At 39.4% G+C, this 14,845-nt stretch overlaps 1 protein-coding gene across 8 annotated transcripts in view; it reads left to right on the plus strand.

Moving 5' to 3' along the window:
• The first annotated feature begins 6,619 nt into the window (after nucleotides 1-6,619).
• Nucleotides 6,620-14,845, plus strand: part of THADA (THADA armadillo repeat containing) — a 329,451-nt gene continuing 321,225 nt past the window's right edge. For 6 of the 8 annotated variants that reach the window (XR_009344817.1, XM_059134618.1, XM_059134621.1 and 3 more), the window contains exons 1-4: nucleotides 6,620-6,764; nucleotides 8,986-9,080; nucleotides 9,578-9,672; nucleotides 10,421-10,551. Coding sequence is in view for 7 of the 8 variants with exons in the window: in XM_059134618.1 (XP_058990601.1) it covers nucleotides 9,005-9,080; nucleotides 9,578-9,672; nucleotides 10,421-10,551 (302 nt within the window). In the remaining variant the exon portion in view is untranslated. Of the gene's footprint in view, nucleotides 6,765-8,420; nucleotides 8,543-8,985; nucleotides 9,081-9,577; nucleotides 9,673-10,420; nucleotides 10,552-14,845 lie in introns of all 8 variants that reach the window. The other 2 variants (XM_059134619.1, XM_059134620.1) reach the window with 2 other exon arrangements.

Consider the following 14,845-nt stretch of genomic DNA (forward strand, 5'->3'; position numbering starts at 1 on the left):
CTCCAGAAGTGCCCACAGAAGTGAACTGAATTTTATCTGAAAGGGGCAAGGGTATGGACTACGTTAACTCATACCCCAAAATGTCCACCACAGCTATTCCACTTGCTCTCTACTCAGTGCTGCCAGAACCCCAAGGCCACCATGAGTGTCTTCATTCCACCACAATCCTAGAAACCACCCTCTTGCCTTTCATTTATTGCTGGCCCTTAATTAGTTACTGAGTTCTGTGGACCAAGCCTCTTAATCATCTTTTCAAACCACTTAGGTACCTTTCACGTCTAGAGCCCACCAGTACAGCAGTTGAAGACGAGTAGTTGGGTTATTGAACTTTGTATCTCCAAAAATTGACCCCAAACTGGCCAGACGGCTCATGTCTTCAAGGTACAAACAACTTGTTCTGGGCTTCTCATTACAGACATAGAAAATGAGAATGCGGACTAGCCCAAGGATGAACGGAGAGATGGTATGTGCAGTGGTCCCTAGCTGTGGCCTGGCTGATCTGAAGGCTGAGGGATCATGACTTTGGTGTATCATTGACCATTTTGTAACACCACCAGTCTGCTAAGCACACCATTTGGAAAGTTGGTATCTATTCCTTTTGTGGCTGGGCCATGCTGGGATTTAAGATAAACTGTTACCTGGTTGTTGGAGTGAGTTTTGGGTTCCCTTGCCTGTTTACTGAGAAGCAGTCTTTACTTCCACTGGGCTACTGCTTTATGAGCCTAGATTCCTGATCTGGAGCCCTGCCTATCATTCACTTGGCACACTGTTCACCCTAGTGGCCAGGCCCTCTTCCCTATATATGCAGGTGCTTGCTGAGAGCCAGCTGTGAGCAGATAGCCCAGAATGAGGTTGCTCATGCCCATTTGGTATTACTGTCACTGGAATTCTTCTGTCCCTAATATATGCATTAAACCGAAATCACCAATATTGGATTAGCTAGCAACCCTCACGGGTGTGTCTTGCTTATAACTCACGGAAAAAGAAAGGTATCATGGCAGCTCCTAGAAAGCAACAGTGTAGATATTAGAAAAAGAATAATCCATTCAGAAGCCTAAAGCATGAAACTAGGATAATATTAATAAATATGGGTATCAAAAACTCAACACAATCTTTCCTATTCCAATAAATTAGAACAATGTTTTATAAACTCTTTTCTCCCCTTGTAGTACCCAGTATAGTAGAGACCTACTCTGTAAAGTTCATATCAAGCTTTCCATCTCTTCCTGTCCCAGGTTTGCTCAGATGTCCCAAAGAAATGACAGTAGGCATCTGCTAGTCCCTTTCATGAGGAGGGCTGAGAATGGGGACTGTCATCTGACAGGGTGATGCAAAACTTCCTCATTTGTCCTCCTAGATAAAGTCCATATGTGGGCTCCCAAATGATTGTCTGGTTTTGGGTGTCAGAGTAATGTCTGGGAAATGAGATTGCTTTTTAAAACAAAAATGAAAAACATTTATTTTCAAAAGCATTTTAATCAAGGATGGTGCTACGTATTTTAAAATTTTTATGTTTTTCCATCTGTGTCCTACACAACTGTTGCCTTTCTTTAAAATGACAGTTATGGGATACCTGGGTGGCTCAGTCAGTTAAGCAGCTGACTCTTGATTTCAGCTCAGGTATAACCTCACGGTTATGAGATGGAGCCCCATGTCAGGCCCCACACTCAGAGCAGAGTCTGCTCGTCCCTCTCCCTTCTCTTCTGCTCCATTCTCTCGGCCCACTTCTTGGCTCACGTGACACAAGCACTCCCTCCCTCCCTCTCTGTCTCAAATAAAGTAAAATAAAATAAAATAAAATGACAGTAACATAATTCAAATAGTAAAAAATGTTAACTTTTTGGTGATTACAAAAACAGGCCCTAAAACAAAAGTTTATTAACCCAGATTTACATTAAAAACAGTTGAAGAAGAAAAAATGTTCACTCAATCTAAATAGCCTGATAAACTACTTTTCCAAACACATTCTCATCCAACCCTTTTTCATCGTACCTGTATTTTTATGAAATATGTATATGTATTTCTCTGTTCCAATATTTTCGGGTCATATTATTTTATAAATATTTTTCCTTATTACTTAATTTTTGAATTACTTAAATTTTCTTTAAAGATTTGATTTTATATTTATTTACTTGACAGAGAGAGATTACAAGCAGACAGAGAGGCAGGCAGAGAGAGAGAGGGAAGCAAGCTCCCTGCTGGGCAGAGAGCCCAATGCGGGATTCGATCCCAGGACCATGAGATCACGACCTGAGCCGAAGGCAGCAGCTTAACCCACTGAGCCACCCAAGTGCCCTAAAGATTTGATTTTTTTTTTTTTTAAGATTTTATTTTTATTTGTCAGAGAGAGAGACGGAGAGAGAGAGAGCATAGGCAGACAGAGTGGTAGGCAGAGACAGAGGGAGAAGCAGGCTCCCTGCCGAGCAAGGAGCCCGATGTGGGACTCAATCCCAGGACGCTGGGATCATGACCTGAGCCGAAGGCAGCTGCTTAACCCACTGAGCCACCCAGGTGCCCCAAGATTTGATTTTTTGATGTAAAAAGTATAAGTAGCAATGATGCTGAATTTTAAAAACACAACACTGAAAACAATCCCTACAATTGCACCAAAAATAATAAAATAGTAGGAATAAACTTAACTAAGGAAAGACCTATACTCCAAAAACAATAAAACACTGATGAAAGAAATTGAAGAGGACACAAATAAATAGGTATTCTATGCTCATGGATTGGAAGAACCAAAATAATTAAAATGTCCATACTACCCAAAGCAATCTACAGATTTAATGCAAACCCTATCAAAATACCAACATTTTTCACAGAGCTAGGATAATATTGAACAAAACACAATAAACACAATACGAGCAATTTTCATAGCCTTCTATTTGAATGTTATATTTCATAGGATATTAACAAGTTATTCTAACATACTTTTGGATAGGAAGTTAAGAAGCTGAAACTTCTTTATAACCATTTACTGTACTTTTCTCTATGCACAGGAAAAAACGTTATTATTCAGACAATGCAGAAATACCATGGAAAATGAAGGCCTCCTATAATTCCACTCCTGAAAACACCACTGAGTACAATTTGGTGAATATTCATCCTGGCTGAACTCCCAAGGAGGAAATAATTCCGTAGTTTGCTGCCACATAGTGGTAAAGTAAGCATCACTGCCCATGAACACTGTAAAGAACTTGTGAGCCATTGCCCTAACCCAACAAATATTTGCCAAGCTACTTATGCTCAGCACTGCACTAGGTACTAGGGAATCTAAAGATGATCCCTGTCTTGGAAGGACTTGGAGGAAGACTAACAAGCATACAAATAAGTGACAAAATGGTAATGTTCTAACTGAGACAAAAATCTAAGTATGACAGAACAAGGGATTTCTTGCCAGGTTTCACAGAGGAGGTGACATTTGAGAAGGGTCTTCAAGTGTGCTGAAGTTTCTCAGGTGGGAATATGTAAGAATGTAAGACCCTCCCAGCATAGAGCAGAGGATAGCACATCAAAAGGGCAGTGCTTTCAGGGACTATTAAGAAGGTCACTCAAGCTGGAGCCCTGTGTATGGGGAAGGAAGACAGGAGTGTCACATAGAAGACAAGCCACTAACTCTTAAGTAGGGAAGGGATCAGACTGGCTTTGGAAGAGAGAGTTTGAAGAACATCTAAAATTTCCTTCCTCCCAATAAAACTAGCTTTATGTTTAAATTCTGTGGCATCTTCTGTGAAAATGTATGTCATTAAAGGCAAACAACTTTGTAAGAAAACATGAGCATTAATGTCTCCTTTAGATATGCTGTGGAAATCACACTCAAACCACTCTTAAATCAATCATTCTGTAGTTGTGATTCCTTAGTTAGTATGTTTTAATCATTGAGGGATACCCAGCAGATGTGCTACAATATTGGGGTAGCTAGCCTCCAAAATGGCACTCCCAATTCTATTGGCCTCCTGATATTCACATTTCTGTGTCGTCCTTCTTACAATGAATAGAGCTAAACTTTGTGACTAAGAGAACGTTGTTGAAATGGTGTGTAACTTCTGTGGCTGGGCCATCAAAGCCATTGAAGCTTCTACCTTATTGTCACCGGCTCACCATTCTGTAAGAATGTTTAAGCAGTCTGGGAGAGGCCCACATGGAAGGAATTGAGGCCTCCTTTAAACAACCAGAGCCGCTGGACTAAGTCAGTGGTTCTTCCTGCCCCAGCCAGATTTTCCAATGACTGCAGTCTCATGAAAGACTCCTAGCCAGAAGTACTGAGCTACATACATGGCTAAATTTCTGACCCATAGAAACTGTGAGAGTGAAAATGTAGTGTTTTAAGACATTAGTTTTGGGGGTAATTTATGATGCACCAATACAAATAACCGAAGAACTTTGCTTTCTTTCATTGACTGAGGGATAAATATACTAACAAATAACAAATTTAGGGGCACCTGGGTGGCTCAGTCATTGAAGCATTTGCCTTCGGCTCAGGTTGTGATCTTGGTGTCCTGGGATTGAGCCCCACTCAGTGGGGAGTTTGCTCTCCCTCTCCCTCTAACTGCAGTTCATGCTTTCTCTCTCAAATAAGTAAAACAAATCTTGGGGAAAAAAAATTATTTTATTAACAAGAGTTCATCTTATATTAAAAAATGACACAATGTTCATGTTCATAGCTCTAGTAGATGCTTTTGGACTTCATTTTAGACATGAAACTATGCAATAAGGCTTTTTAGAGGGATTCTTTAATTATGTCAATCATCATGTACAGCTGGCAGATTACCACAAACTGTATTTTTTTAGGAGGTAATGGACCTATAAAACTGACAGACTATTATGCTTTTCATTTATGCAAAGCAATACTTATAGGAGAAACTTAGCTTGGATCAGTATGAATTATGGCTTGTATAGAGACTTTTATGAACAAGTATTAAATAAGTATGCAATTAAGGCCTTTGTTTGTGGTTTTTAGAAATCAGATTTCAATTATTCAAATGTCCAAGATTTTAAAAAATCATTATGTGTGAAAATATGTCATTAAATAAGCATTAAAAAAAATCCATTCCCTAATTGAGGGGAAAATGCTGCTCCAAACAGGTATGTATTTCCAAAGCTAAACTACACAAAACAAAACATGGATATATTATTTTTCATGATTTTATGTAGTCCACATAAAATCCGTAATACTAGGGATTACGGAGTCTTTAAAAATTCATTTGGAATACATTTTTACAAATAAAATAAATAGCTACTTAAAAAAAAAGTTCATGGCCCAAATTCTCATGGTGTATTCTAGAAAACCTCGGAGAATTTAAGGTGGTTTCAAGCTGGTAGTGCCAGGTGGCTATAAAAACAATGGGGTATCTTCTCTAAACATATAATATTAGAATCTTTAAAACCTAAACCGTCATTGCCTCTACTTCCCTTAGTTACCGCTCCATTTATTTCACCCTGTGTAATGGAAGTACTAGATTTATTTCTACTTGATCTTGCCATTTCTTCTCCCAGCCTGTTTTAAACCCACTCTAATCCACTCCAAACTTTTGCCCCATCACTATAAACAATTTCATCCTCCTCCCTTCCTCAAGCCAGAAATCTTGGGACCATCTTGACTCCTTTTTTTTTCCATACCCCCCTAGCTTATCCTTCAGAAAAAAACCGTTAGCTTACTTCCAGATCACAATCCAGAATCTGTCTACGCCTCACACTTTCTTTGCATTGCTACCACCCTGGTCTGAGCCACTAGCATCTTGCTAGCCTAGTTTACAAGAGTAGCTTCCTCACTCACTGGCCGTCCATCTTCCACTACAAAGTAGTATCACCAATGACTCTATGTAGATAACCCAATTACTCTTCTGCTCAAAACAACTCCCATTTCACTGAGAGATTCCTCTTTCACTGGAAGTAAAAGTCCTTACAATGGGGAATCGGGCTTTACATCATTTAACTCCCCTTGTCCCGTTCCCTACAACCTACCCTCTTAACTCATGTGGCTCCAGCCACACCAGCCAACTTGCAGAGAGCATCCGCCTCTGTGTCCGGATCTAACCACCCCACCCCCACCCCCACCCTCTGTCCCAGCTCCTAGCGTAGTGCTCGGGACCTAGTTATTTATTTCTAAGTGAACGAATCATCCGATGATTTTAATTTTCTGCGTAAAATACATATTCCAAATAGGGTGGAACTTTCCAGGCTGGCAATCCCCAGAAAGTTAGTGCTCAGGAACTATTTGCTGAACCAACAAACGCACTCGAGGATACGTCAGTTTATTTCGACCCTTCTCATTTTAGTTAAATTCTCAAGAGTGGCTTCTGCTCAAGGCCCGAACGACCCCACCTCGCAGGCTCTACGGTCGCTGGTTCTCGCAGCCCGGAGGCAGTTTTCTCTCCTTCTCCGCGCTGGGTAAAAAGCGTGGGAGAAGGGTGGAATGTCTGGATTGAGGCACAGGGGCTCCCCCGTACTCCAGGTCTAGACTGCCCTAAGGCGAAAGAAGCCGGTAAACCTCCAAGCTGCGCACACTCTCAAGTCGGAACCGACCCAAATCCACTAACACCCGCTCCCGATGACATCACCCCCGCTCCGAACTCCTTATTGGAAGAGCGCAGTCACTCAGTTCTCGCGATGACTCCTGTACCCGGTCCCCTTGCTTCCCTCCCATCGCTCCGACCCGGTAGTCAACAGACCACGTTGCGAGCCACGGGGACCTTGCAGAACTAGACCAGCTCCTGTACTCGTCTAGACGGCTGCGACTCTTCTTAGACGCTCACGGGCACGAGGTTTGGCTCCCAGGCGTCCTGTCTGCCACACGCGTGGTTGCGCGCGCGCGACTCTTCACGGCTTGGCTCCGTCACTTTGCTAGGGCAGCCGGGTGATTCGCACCAATTCTCGTCCTTTCCTATCGCGAGAATTTGGCGGTGGCTTTACCGATTTCCGGTCGCTTAGGTCTCCATGGAGACAGCACTTTCAGCAGTGTGTTTTTGTTTTGGGGGTCACCTGTAGCTCTCCGAATTCCACGTGGTTCGAAAATTACCTAGAGATTGTTTGTGGGCGTCAGCCAGAAAGGTGTAGATGGCAGTGAAGCAGCGGTCAAAAGGGAAGCAGCCGGTGGGACTTAGCAGTACAACTTGCTGTCCTATCTTCTGGACGCTGGAGTAGTGTTGTAGGGTGGGCACGGGGTTTCACCCAACTGGGGAGACCCAGTTCATCAAGACAAACGTTTAGGCCTCCGTTGAGCACACATAAGCACCGAACCAATTTTTGTATAGTCTTGAGGGTTCCACGATCAAACCCTGCTGTAAACTTACTCACCATTCACCAGAGAATAGTCTCCCTAGTTATGTCCCTATCCCTTAAGTTTGTGTATTGGTTACTTTGCTAGGAAATGATCCCCAGTAATTACCCTAGATCTAATCATGTCACTTTTCACATTTTTACCTTGTCTTGCCATTATCTGTGTCCATTTTTATTATCATTTTCTGTTAAGTGTTTTTTCACGTGCCATCGCTGTATCGATTTCTTACTTTTCAGATAGGCGGTAGGTTTCTTCAGTGTCAGGACTAGCTTGTCACTTAGGTACGGAATATACATACCAGGTAGTGCACTTTTCTGTTGTTGAAAGCATACATCTCTTGACAATTTTTGTTAACTTATTTGTTTATTCACCAAATATTTATTAAGCACTCATTATATGCCAGGTACTGTTTTAAGAATTGAGAATTAAAACAGTGGATAAAACAGATTTAAGTTGCTTCCTTCGTGGAGTTTATTACTAGGGGAGACAGACAATATACAAATAAACGAGTTATTGCAGTTTTAGGTACTAGTAGTACTATGAAGGAAGTAAAGTAATGGAAATGATCTGTGGCATTTTAGACGGGTAGAGTGGTCATGGAGGGCTTCTCATAGGAGGTGTTGTTTGAAAAGAAACTTGAAATATGGGGAAAAGACCTTGCAAACATCTCGTGGAACAAGCATTAACTGGCAGAGGTATGAAGAAGGGCAAAGTGCCTTAGATGGTGAAGAGAAGATTGATTTGTGATGAAAATGCAGAGGAAGGCAGGACCAGATTACCTGTGGCCTTGAGGGCCAGGGTCTCAAGTTGGATTTTATTTTAAGTGTAACTGGAAGCCCTTGGAAAGTTTTAAGCAGGAGAGTAATTAGATTTGATTAAAGTTTTAAAAAGATTGCTCTGATGATGGTGAAAAGAGGGGACTCCTCAGAAACAAGGGAGAGGAGAGGAGACCAGTTGTGGGTCTGTTGCAGGAGTCCAGATGCAAAGGGATCATTCAGCTTCTGCTGGGCTATTTCCAGGGTTGGGGCAATTCTCTGTTTACAAGGAAGTCCATTTTACAGTTGGACCAGAGAGTTCTTCCTTTGTATTGGGCTGGAATCTGCCTCACTGAAACTTGCACTGACTTTTCCTCATTCTGTAGCAGGATAGAATACATCTCCTCTTTTTCTGACGGTCCTCCAACAACTGCAGCTGCTCTGTAGCACTTGTCCTGTCCTCTTTCCTCCAGGACAAACACCTTTGGTTAAGTGGAAAGGCACTGAGGTTAGTTGGGCCCAGTTTACTTTTGGAAAAAAGATGCTGGTTTGTTATTGTTATTACTAAAAAGAAGGTTGGCTGTATTTTAAAATACAAAGACTGGGCCATAAAAGGTAAGAATAACTTTAGACAATAATAAACTTTTGTTGAGCTTAAAAAATGTTTTTCTTTTATGAAGCAGAAATTCTTTGACCAGTGGTTCTCCACCTGAGGCCACTTTGCTCTCCAGGAGACATTTGGCAATATCTGGAGATATTTTTTGGTTGGCATAACTTGAGGGAAAGGGGATGTTACTGGCATCTAATGGGTAGAGGCCAGGAACCTGTTAAACATCCTACAATACACAGAACAGCACTGCATAACAAAAAATTATCTGGCCCCAAATGCCACTAGTGCTGAGGCTCAGAAATCCTGAATTAGACAATCCTTTAAACTCTTCTTTTTTGCAGCGACTGCTATTCTGTTTAAATGGGTGTAAAAAAGAAGAAAGAAATGCAAGTAACTGCACTGACCATTTGCCATCAAGACCTTGAAACTTTGAGATGTAAGTGATTTTTGACTTAATTTTTTTGCTTTTTTTTTGTTTTAAAGATTTTATTTATTTGATAGAGATCACAAATAGGCAGAGAGACAGGCAGAGAGAGAGGAGGAAGCAGGCTCCCTGCTGAGTGGAGAGCCCAAGGCAGGGCTTCATCCGAGGACCCTGAGATCGTGACCCACTTCGAAGGCAGAGGCTTTAACCCACTGAGCCACCCAGGCATCCCTAATTTGTTTGCCTCTTTTCTGGGTTATAGAGTATTTCTGTCTCTGAGACTCACTATCACATGATGTTCAAACTCTTGCTATGTACTTTTTCCATGTTCTTTGCATTCAGTTTTACATGTAAAATGGTTTCCGAAAAATGTTGTCTCTGGACTAAGCTCTGTCTGCTTTTTTTTTTTGGTTTATAAGTACTTAGATTTTTGATAATGCATAACAAAGGCAAACTCATACGCATACACTGTTAAATCCTTAAAGAAATTTTTTGTGTGTGTTTTCTAGCTTTGGCTGATGTGGAAGGAAAGAATCTAGCTTCTTTGCTGTTACATTGTGTACAGCTCAGGGATGGAGTGTCACAAATCCATTATGTTAAACAGGTAAGACTGCATTGATATTCCTGGATACATCTTGAAGAATATCATGCTGTTATGGACTTCTAAAATTAACTGACAGCTTTTGGCTTCCAATTATTTAATATAAATGTATCATTAAGGAATAGTGTTTTTTTTTCCTTTTCTGTTTGTTGTATCATCTCATTTTATTCAGAGTGTTGGTAGAAGCCATACTCGGGCCTCCACCAGCATTGGAGCTGTAAAAGGATAGGACAGTGAGACAACTGTGCATACCTTTCTCTTTTTCTTTTTTCTTTTTTTTTGTACATACCTTTCTTGTGAAGAGAAATTTTAAAAAATTATTTCTAGTAATTTGAAACCTTAAAACTCTTCAGCAGACACATTAAGAAGTTAATTTAAAATGTAAAGACTGTCCTAACCAGTATTTCTGTGTTAGGATTTACCATTTGAACTTGCATAATTTTTTTGGAAAGCAATTAAATATATTACTGGTTTTTCAATAGAGCTATAGAATTCCTATACCTTAAGCCATTAACAAGTCTAATTCTTAATAGAGGTAGGTCTGGAGGGTAAACTGGGAGTTGGGGATATGGGTTAAAAAGGTTAAAAAATACTAAACTAGGTGTTTAAATCGGTATCCTTTAACAGTGCATTGTAGAAAACATTACATGCCATAATTGAGACTTCAAAGAGTATTTGAAACTTTATTACTTTGCTATATATACTTGATAATAGAAAAAATTACTATGCCTTTGAATTTTTTGGATTGTAGATTGTGCCTTTACTGGAGAAGGCAGATAAAAATGGCGCATGTGATCCCACTATTCGAAGTTGTTTGGATATTTTAGCCGGCATTTATCTTTCTTTGAGTGTAAAGAATCCCTTGAAGAAAGTTTTGGCAAGGTAAGGAGGAAAAGGAAAGGAAGTTAAGCATTATAAATGTTCAGTTTGACCAAAAGTAAACAGTACCTAAAATTCTCCTGGTTTGGTAAAACTGAACTGCAGTACATCACTAACAATTTCTTTTATATGGTCTCTGCTTTGTTTACTTATGACAACTTTTTAAAAATGTAGACTGGCTTTTAGGTCATAGGCTTTAATAAAATAGGCTATGGGATATAGTTTGCTGACTCCTAATTTAGTCCATTTATGTTAATGCAATTATTGGTTAAGTTTAATCTGTCATCTTGCTATTTCTTTTTCCTATGTTTTTACCATTTGTTCTTAGTTTAAACATATTTGTAATTACACAGGTAATACAAGAATTTAGGAGTGAAAGAAATAAGAAATGAGCCTTCTGTTTCACTCTTCCTGGCTTATCTTACCTTTTTTAATAAAGGTCATCAGTTAACATTTTGGTATCTAACTCTTTAGACCTTTTCTTGTGTGTGTTCTGTAGCTTGTTTTTTCACTAAAGAATGTTTTAGAGATAGTTTCAAGTCAGCATAGTCCGTATTCTTTTTTTAATTGTGTGAAAAAACACACAACATAAAATTAGCCATCTTAACCATTTTTGAGTGGTAAGTATATTTACATTGTTGTACAGTGGATCTCCACAGAGTTTTTCATCTTGCAAAATTGAAACTATATACATTAAATAGTAAATCCCCATTTCCTCCTCCCCCTAACCCCTACCACAATTCTACGTCCTGTTTTTATGAATTTGATTACCTTATTTACCTCATATGAGTGGAATATTTGTATTTGTCTTTTTTTTTTTTTTTTTTTTTGATTGGCTTATTTTACTTAGCATAATGTTCTCAAGGTTCATCCTCGTGGTAGCATGTGGCAGGATTTTTGTCCTTCCTAAGGCTGAATTATATTCCATCATCCATGTGTACCACATGGTATTCATTCATTCATCAGCTGATAGACATCTGGGTTGCTTCCTCCTCTTGGCTATTATGAACAATGCTTCTGTGAACATGGGTATTTAAATATCTCTTTGAGATCCTGCTTTCAGTTCTTTTGGATATTTACCCAAAGGTGGGATTACTGGATCATATGGTGATTATATTTTTAATTTTCTGAGGAACCTCCATATTGTTTTTCATAGTGTCTGCACTATTTTATGCTCCCACCAAAGGTCCTTATTCTCTCTCTTTCTTTCTTTCAAGATTTTATTTATTTGACAGAGAGACACAGTGAGAGAGGGAACACAAGCAGGGGGTATGGGAGAGGGAGAAGCAGGCTTCCCACAGAGCAGGGAGCCCAATGCAGGACTTGATCTTAGGACCCTGGGATCATGACCTGAGCCAAAAGAAGACGCTTAACAACCGAGCCACTCAGACACCCCAAGTCCTTATATTTTCTTACAGCTAAAATTTCTGTAATATGGATATACCGAAATTTTTATGTACTGAGTTACATATTATGAAATCACTTTCCATTGATATTTAGTTTGTTTTGTTTTCATGATTCCAACAATGATACAGTTATATTCTTAATTATGTATATAAGTGTTCTGTGTATTTACCTGAGATAAATTCCTGTAAATGGAATTTCTTTACCAAAACCATTGCTAACCTGTACTCCCCCAAAGGTATTCCAGTTTATACTCCTATTAACAGTGAACGAGAGTGCCAGTATCTTCATATCTTCTAACACTGGGTAATACCAATCTTTAAACCATTTAAAATCTAACAGATAAAAAAAAATACTTTTTTTTACTTTTCAGTAAGATTATTAGTGAGATTGAACATTTTTTAATATGTGGAGTTTGACTATTTGTGATTATATGTCTTTTGTATGTTTCCTTGTTAGAATGTCTTTTCTTTTTATGTAAGTAAATTTATTTAATGTGTCAAAAAGCAAATGGTCAAGGGTGCCTGGGTGACTCAGTTAGTTAAGCATCTGCCTTTGGTTCAGGTCATGATCCCAGGGTCCTGGGATCAAGTCCCGAATCAGGCTCCCTTCTCAGTGGGGCGCCTGCTTTTCCCTGTCCTTCTGCCCCCTGGCTCATGCAGTCTCTCTCACTCTCTCTCTGTCTCAAATTTAAAAAAAAAAAAAAAAAAAAAAAATCTTTAAAGGAAAAAAAAAATAAAGGAAATGATCAGATACTGGCGAGTTCTAGGGTTTTGGGGAAGTAGTCAACAGTGTCATCAAAGATCTTGATGTTTTCCATTTTTCTCCCATTTGTTGGCCATATCTTCCCTCAGAATTACGGAGCTGTGGGAGTTGTAGCCACTTTATATAGACATGACAGCATCCACAAATGAAAAAAGGAAATTTCCTTTTCTCCTTCTCTTTTTATTGGAGAGAGAAACATTTTACAGAAGGTTCCAGGAGACTTCCTATCACTTTCTGTTGTCAAGATTGGGTCATATACCCACCTTCTGGTTGTAAGAATGGCTGGGAAGCAAGACTCTCACACCTTTGGTTTCTATAGTGGGAGGTGGGTTTTGCCACTAAAGAAGGGCTTGGGAGGTACCTGGGTGGCTCAGTGGGTTAAAGCCTCTGCCTTCGGCTCAGGTCATGATCCCAGGGTCCTGGGATCGAGCCCTGCATTGGGCTCTCTGCTCAGCAGGGAGACTACTTCTCTCCCTCTCACTCTCTGCCTACTTGTGATCTCTGTCTGTCAAATAAATAAATAAAATCTTAAAAAAAAAAAAATAAGAAGGGCTTGGGTATGAGATCTCTATCTAGATTATGTACTAGATATTCCTTTATTTTATTACATATATTTAAACTTTCTTTATGGTGTATTTGCCTTACAAAAATTAGAATATTTTTCTTGGTAATCAAACCCACTAATATTTTTCTTTGAATAGATTTCTGAGTTTCATGCCTTCCTTAATGTATGCTTTCTCTACTATAAGATCATATAAAATTACTTGCTTGTCTTTATTAAAATGCTTCATCTGGAATTAAACTTTGAGTGGAATGTAAGTTAGAGATCCAATTTAGTTTTTGATAATGGGGACCCACTTATTCGCAAACTTTTGAATAGTCCATCTTTCCCATGTATCTGGAATGCCATTTTATTATGTTTTGTGTTCCTGTATAAAAACAGATTTGATTTTAGACTTGGGTCTGTTTGTTTACTCACCAACATCATACTTTTATTTACTATAGTTTGATGAGGTAGTTTGATTATATGCTGGAACAAGTCACCCTCTGGGGACGACTTCTTCAGACTATTCCTATTTCTAAATTCTTTCTCTTCCAGAAGAGCTTTAGAACTGTTCAGACATATTTTTAAAAAAGTGCCTACTGGTTTTGATATAGATTAATTGAAGTAAAATTGACACTAAATTGAATTTATCTATTAAGTAAATTTTTTTGCTTGTCTACTATATGTCAAATAAGTATTCCAGGCATTGAGGTTATAATGAATAAAACATTTTAGAATAGAGGTTAGATACTTTTTTTTTTTTAAGATTTATTTATTTTAAAGATTAAAAAAAAGATTTTATTTATTTGACAGAGAGAGAGATCACAAGTAGGCAGAGGGGCAGACAGAGGGCGAGGGGGAAGCAGGCTCCCCACTGAGCAAAAAGCCCAATGCGGGGTTCGAGCCCAGGACCCCGAGATCATGACCTGAGCTGAAGGCAGAGGCTTAACCCACTGAGCCACCCAGGCACCCCAAGATTTATTTATTTTAGAGAGAGAGAGTGAACATTTGGGGAAGAAGGGGCAGAGGGAGAGGGAGAGAGAATCTCAAGCAGACTTCCTGCTGAGCCAGGAGCCTGGTGCTGGGCTCCATCCCTTGACCCTGAGATCATGACCTGAGCTGAAATCAAGAGTTGGAAGCTTGACCATGGCACCCCTGGAAGTTATGTTCTAAGAACAAGATTGAAAATAATCAAAATAAATAATCCAAATATATAGGATTAGATGAAATGAATGCTATGGAGAAAAATAAAGCATCAAGGGGGAATGGGAATACTAATGCTGGGGTGAAGGTTACAATTTAAAATATGGAGGTCACTTCAAATGTCTTGGCTCAAATGTCATTGTTAAGGTGATACTTGAGATTGACCTGCAAGGGATGAGGGAATGATTATTGGGTCTATTTGAGGGAAGCATGTTAGGTGGAGAAAATAGCAAGAGCAAAGGCTTTGGTATATCTTCGCAACAAGGAAGGCTATGTAGCTAGAGCTAAGTGAACATGGATTAAGATGAGATAATGGTGGCATTAGAGTGTGTAGTCTTGTAAGTCATTGTCACCACTATGGCAACTAATTTGAGAAGGACA

This window comes from Mustela lutreola, chromosome 9 (assembly GCF_030435805.1).
Source record: "Mustela lutreola isolate mMusLut2 chromosome 9, mMusLut2.pri, whole genome shotgun sequence".
Lineage (NCBI taxonomy): Eukaryota > Metazoa > Chordata > Mammalia > Carnivora > Mustelidae > Mustela > Mustela lutreola.